The sequence below is a fragment of the Cibotium barometz genome, chromosome 34 (genome assembly GCF_041138505.1).
Source record: "Cibotium barometz isolate CiBa-2024 chromosome 34, ASM4113850v1, whole genome shotgun sequence".
NCBI classification, from domain to species: Eukaryota; Viridiplantae; Streptophyta; class Polypodiopsida; order Cyatheales; family Cibotiaceae; genus Cibotium; species Cibotium barometz.
In genome coordinates this window covers 51,298,112-51,304,111 of record NC_141079.1, presented here as the reverse complement: position 1 = coordinate 51,304,111, position 6,000 = coordinate 51,298,112, and the positions used below count along the sequence as shown (strand labels likewise).

At 45.0% G+C, this 6,000-nt stretch overlaps 1 protein-coding gene across 6 annotated transcripts in view; it reads left to right on the top strand.

Moving 5' to 3' along the window:
- The first annotated feature begins 297 nt into the window (after window positions 1-297).
- Window positions 298-6,000, top strand: part of LOC147619158 (uncharacterized) — a 36,181-nt gene continuing 30,478 nt past the window's right edge. For 3 of the 6 annotated variants that reach the window (XM_086774334.1, XM_086774333.1, XM_086774332.1), the window contains exon 1: window positions 302-762. In XM_086774334.1, the coding sequence (XP_086630460.1) occupies window positions 532-762 (231 nt within the window). In that variant the 5' untranslated portion in view covers window positions 302-531. Of the gene's footprint in view, window positions 763-6,000 lie in introns of all 6 variants that reach the window. The other 3 variants (XR_015262033.1, XR_015262034.1, XR_015262035.1) reach the window with 2 other exon arrangements.

The window sequence follows — 6,000 nt, the reverse complement described above, 5'->3', positions numbered from 1 at the left end:
AGCATGCATGCCAATGAAGAAAAGTATCACACAACCTGGCTTCACGCATTAGAAAGGGTGGTGTCTTGTTATTGATGATCATGCAGGGCTGCACTCCTTAGACAGGGAAATAATAGTTACTCAGCATGCATGCCAATGAAGAAAAGTATCACACAACTAGGCTTCACGCCTTAGACAGGAAATAATAGTTTCTCAACATGCATGGGCTCTTTTATGTTGTACTTTGCCAACCGAGAGCCCATCCTGCTATAAAAGTAGGGGAAAACTAGTTTTGATTTTGAGAGTTATCTACTGACCCACACATGCCCCATATGCGGCTCTATTACATGTCTTGGGAGATGCCCCGTTTGGACATGTCTTGGGAAGAACGGTATTCCGCGTCTTGTATTGTCTCTCGGTGGAGCGCGCCCGACAGGCCGCGCTCCCCTGCGCGGGACGGGGCTCTTACCTCTATAAAATGATGTTTGAAGCTGCATTACTGGCGAACGTAAAGGCGAACTTGAATTCAGAGAGACATTCTTCTGGCTGTCTATGGCTATGGACATGGAGATCGAGCCTGCGAAGGTGTTAGGGGTTGGGTTTTGCGCGTGGACTGCTGCGTTTCTGTTGGTGCGAGCTTTGCTACCCAAGCGTTCCCACGACTTCTGCAACCGCCTAGTCTCTCTTATCCATGTGGCCGTCTCGCTGGCCCTGTCGTCTCTCTCCGTCCAGGACTGGCACCGCATATTCTGGCCCCTCGGCAGCCCCCCTTCCCCTATGCAGGTCAGCTTTTCCTGCTTCTAATTGCCAGCAAAACTCAGATGGTTTTTTATAAAAAAAATTTTGGGGGAAAAATGAATATTGAATTAGGGTTTGCGTTTAGTTCTCGTCAGATCTTAACATTCCTCTGTGCAGAAGGTTGTGCTAGCAGCGCTGTGCAGTTTGGTAGTACAATAAAAAGAGATTAAAAATGTTTTGTCTCAAAATAAACATGAACTTCTCAATTTCTCTTTCAATTCGTCCACACCTTCCTTTCTGAGGGAACTCAACCAAACTTCAAGAAGACAAATTTCTAGGGTAATTTGCCACGTGGATAATTAGCACATGCCATGGGGAAGCCTTACTGCAGCATATTACGAGGAAGAGAATGGGACGTGGAACACATATTCCTGTCCGCGTGGCCTATGGCTTGTAGTGGTAGGATATAAGTGGACTTGTGCCTATTCACTGACATCATGAGCGTCAGGAGGCAGAGCATTTGGAAAGTACATAGCTTGGAGGTGATGGTTTTGTTTGATGTGCCAACACAACCGAGAATGTATGGCAAGTCACCCCATGGGCTTTTGACTTGCAGGTTGGGTGTTTATGACCCTTACAAGTACATGCTGGCAAAGCATGTGACACGTTGGCAAAGTGTGGGACATGCTAGGAAAGTATGGGACATGCCAGCAGTGTGTGGGACCCAACAGTAGCATACGATTACACATTACTGCTTATGAGATTAAGTGTGAATGGGTAATGTTCATGGGTGGCAGTTGTAGGCCAAAGACCTAGTGGTGTGTTGCATGGGGATACCAGCGGGGACAATTAGGGCACATGAGTATGGTGTGTGGCCGATAAGGTATACATTGGGTGCCCAAGGTCATTGGTATATATGATGGTTGGGTGGTTAAACAAAGTATGCCATGCTAGGCTTTTCATCTCTTTTAGAGGTCTATTCATCTTCTTCGTCTTCATCGTGTTTTTTCTTGTGTAGAAAACATGACGTGGATGCTATGGCGGATCAAATAGGAACATGGCCATGGCTATGGCGTAGAGAGAGAGAGAGAGAGAGAGAGAGAGAGAGAGAGGGAGAGCACACGACTCCCAAATGAGAGAGTGGCATTCTTTGTCATTGTAACGGGCGGGCACCCAAGTATGGACGGGCGGGCGTCCAAGTGTGGACGCCCGATGACCGGCCAAGAGCCTATAAAAGGGTGGCCAAGGTTAGTCATTAGTCATATAGAGATTCTCGCGAGTTTGTGAGAGCTCTATGGTCTTGGAGCCTGTATCTAGTGCAGACATGCACCTGCTTTACGCAGCCGAGGCCGGCAGCAATCTCGAGGTCCGCGAGGGTAGCTTCGTGGCGATATGGGACGTTGCGAGGAGGAGATTGGTCGGTACGTCAACCTAGTTAGCTTAGCTCGTGGCTCGGTGGGGACAGCCAAGACTGTGGGCTTGCCCACGGCTGTCATGGTTGGGAGGTGAGTCAGGCCTGCACCCCCTTGTTATTTGTTTGTTTATTAGCAAGTCGGTAGGTAGAGAAGATGAGGTCGAAGAAAGGTATGTGTTCAAGAAGCTTGCTGTTTTTTCTGTGCATATTGCTGTTTTCAGATTCAGTATGTTTGTTTTTTTTTTCATCATAAGAACCTGTCATGATAGCGATTGTGGTCTAGAAAGGGTTGTTTGCTTTGCAAAGAAGAGGAAAGATGGTTTTGAAATGTATAAACAGTTGCAGCAGAGAGAAAATAGAAAAAAAAAGCATGGTTGCTTTTGGATCGAAAGAGAGAGAGAGAGCGAGAGCGAGAGACGTGATGGATTAGTTGTTGCAAGTTCGCAAGTGTAGGCTGGTCGTGTGCTTGTTGGAGGCGCATGCATGCAGTAGGCCAGGCCTACGTAGGCAGTCGGCCAAGCCTTTGTAGGCGGGCGCTTAGGCCAGGCGGGCAGCCGCCCAGGCCAGGCCTATGCAGGCGCCCAGGCCAGGCCTACGCAGCTGCCCAGGCCAGGTCGGCAGGCGCCCAGGCCCACGCCGCCTTGTGGCCAGGCCTACGCGAGGCTGGCGCAGGCGTAGGCTGAAGTGAAAGCACCGGTAGTACAGTCGGCGACGGCAGCAGCGTGGGTGACGTCTGCAGACAGGCAGCAGGCGGCGCTAATCCGGGAGGGATGGAGAAAAAAAAACACAAAAGCATTCGATGCTTTTGATATTTTTTAGATTAATTTTTTTTAAAGAAAAAGTTTAAAAGACCCTCCACGTTTAAAGGTGGTGTTTTTTATTTTAAAGAAAACAGAATATATATATATATATATATATATATATATATATATATATATATATATAACACAAAAGCAAAAGCAAAAGCAAAAGCTCAAGTAGCTTTTGGGGCTAGTTATATAAACCCCGTAAGTGGGCTTCTTGCCACACATCTCTCAAGTTTTCAAGCTCTCAAGCTCTCAAGGTCCCTTGCACTTTTACTGTGCAAAGATCGAATTTTCTCTCTACTTATCCTCTTCACGATGTCGACCCAAGAATCGGAGTTGGAGGCCCTTGTCGAACGCGAAGGCATGCCGGCTACGGAAGGTACTGATGCCGATCTTTTGACGATTATGTGTCAAAATCAGATTTCCAAGAGTTCAAAGTAGCTATTGAAGCTTCTTCTTCGGAACGTCAGGCACAAATTGCCGCCCAGATGTAAGCCTTGCGGAACTCCATCTCTCTTTTGACCACTACCCTCTGTACTCTTTCGGGTATGGATACCTTGGCCTCCGCTTTAGGCCCCAACATTACTCCGGAACCGTTCGGGAGTGAGCAAAAGCAGCGTACCAAGGAGATCGTGGATACATGGCTACATAAGTAGCAGGTCCATTTTCAGTTTCATCCATATGATGATGGAAAAAAGATCCAGTTAGCAGCAAGTTTCCTCTCCGGCAAAGCTTTGCTTTGGTGGAAGGAACTCAACCCTAAGCCAACAACTTGGGCACAATTCGAAGACGTCTTCAAGAAGGAATTCCTGAAGAAAGAGGATGATTATGATGATGTTGCCCGGTTTTCAGCTTTGACCATGACCTCGTCTCACCTCACTTATGAGGTCTACCTCCAGAAGTTTAGGGACTTACAGATGAAAGCTACAAAGATGGATCCCACTACTCTTTTGGGGTTCTTCGTAGCTGGTTTACTAGACTCATACTGTTTACATGTTAAAAATAACAAATGCAAAACATTGGACGAAGCCATTCATTCAGCTCGTATCTATGATGATACAATGGTCTCTTCCAAGTCGAAACCTGTTACCGAGCAAGGGAACAAGCATAAACGAAAGTTCTCTGCGCTTATGGCTAACACGTATGAAGGAAAGTCTTCGGACCAACCTTCGAAGAATTCAAGTTCGACACCAGCGAAGAAGAAACGACTCCTTAGGACTTTAAAGCTCAAGAAGGAAGGATGTTGTTTTATTTGCGAAGAAAAAGGACACATGCGTAATGAGTGCCCAAAGCAAAAGGGTGCAAAGACCAACGCAGGACCCAAGCCAAAGGTAAGCTAACCAGTTGTCTTTGATAGGTACGTCAATTAATGTACTTTCTCGTCCTAGTACATGTTCTGATTGTCTGTTTAATTCTAAAGTATTTGGCTTGCATGATCTTCTCCGCGTTTATGGAGAAGTGAATGGCCATAAGATTTACATTCTTCTAGACCCTGGCAGCTCACACAACTTTGTTAACTACAAATTTATGCAGAAATTGAGTCTTGATACGACACCCAGCGATCATACCTATGAGGTACGCCTACCTGCGGGAGGGCAAGTATGGAATCGAAAGGTGGAGATGCTTCCAATCCAGATTCAGGACTACAAAGATACTCTGGAATGCTATGGTATGCACCTAGAAAATGTAGACTTGTTATTAGGGATTGAGTGGTTTAAAACTCTTCAAGTCCAGATAGATTGGTCTAGTCATATTTTTTCTTTTCAGCATAGAGACACCCAGTATAGTATTTTAGGTGATTGTATTCATCCCTCTCAGGGACCTCTTGTAAATACAATTGATTTTGGAAATATAATGGATTCTTCTTTGTATACCGCTTTCCATTGTGTATTGATTGCACTTTCTTTATTTCTCATACCTTCCATGGATGTCAATGAACTAAGTGTGTTTGAAAGCAAAGAATTACAGAAGATACTTGATTTGTTTCAAGACGTACTTCCTAAGGAACTGCCATCGGGTTTACCACCTGAACGGGCAGTAGATCATCGTATTGACTTGATCCCTGGTGTTCATCCTGTCAGTATTACACCTTACAGGACGAGCCAAGCTGAGGAAGATGAGTTGGCTAAACAACTCGAAGATTATCTGAGGATGGGCTAGATCCGTGTAAGTAAATCACCTTAGGGTGCATCTGTGTTGCTTAGGAGAAAAGGACAATACCTGGAGAATGTGTATAGATTACAAGAGATTGAACAAGCTGCCAATTAAGAACCGTTATTCTCTCCCTAGATCAGATGATCTCATTGACTGGTTAGCAGGAGCGAAATATTTCACGAAGATAGCTTTACGTACTGGCTATCACCAGATACGTATTCATGAAAGACATGTCGAAAGAACTGCCTTTCGGACTAGGTATGGCCATTACGAGTTTCTCGTATTACCTTTTGGGTTAACCAATGCTCCAGCCACTTTCCAGCAAATGATAAACGATCTTTTTCGTGAACATTTGGAAAAATTTGTGGTGGTGTTCCTGGATGATATTTTGATATATAGTTGTACTCTTGAGGATCATGTTAGACACCTCACGATTGTCTTATCTATTTTAAGATAGAATCGACTATATGCTAAGTTAAGTAAATGTGAGTTTTTGATGACAGACATCATTTACTTGGGACACAAGATCACTAGAGATGGATTGAGCATTGACTATGACCGAGTTCAGAAGGTTCTGGATTGGCATATACCGCGAACAGTGAAACAACTTCGCTCTTTTCTCGGTTTTGTTGTTTTTCTTCGAAAATCTGTGCGGGAGTACTCTCAGCTCACACTACAGATGGCCGACTTATTGAAAGGTCGTGGACGTAAGTCAAATCAGCCTATCACTTGAAATAACGAGACTTTACAGACAGGTCGATCTCCGAAATTATCCCCTAGATACTGTGGACTATTTCGTATTACACGAAGGATTGGTTCAGTTGCATATGAATTGGATTTGCCTTCTCATGTGAAAGTTCATCCTGTATGTCATGTCAGCAGACTTAAGGAAGTACTGGGTGGAACAGA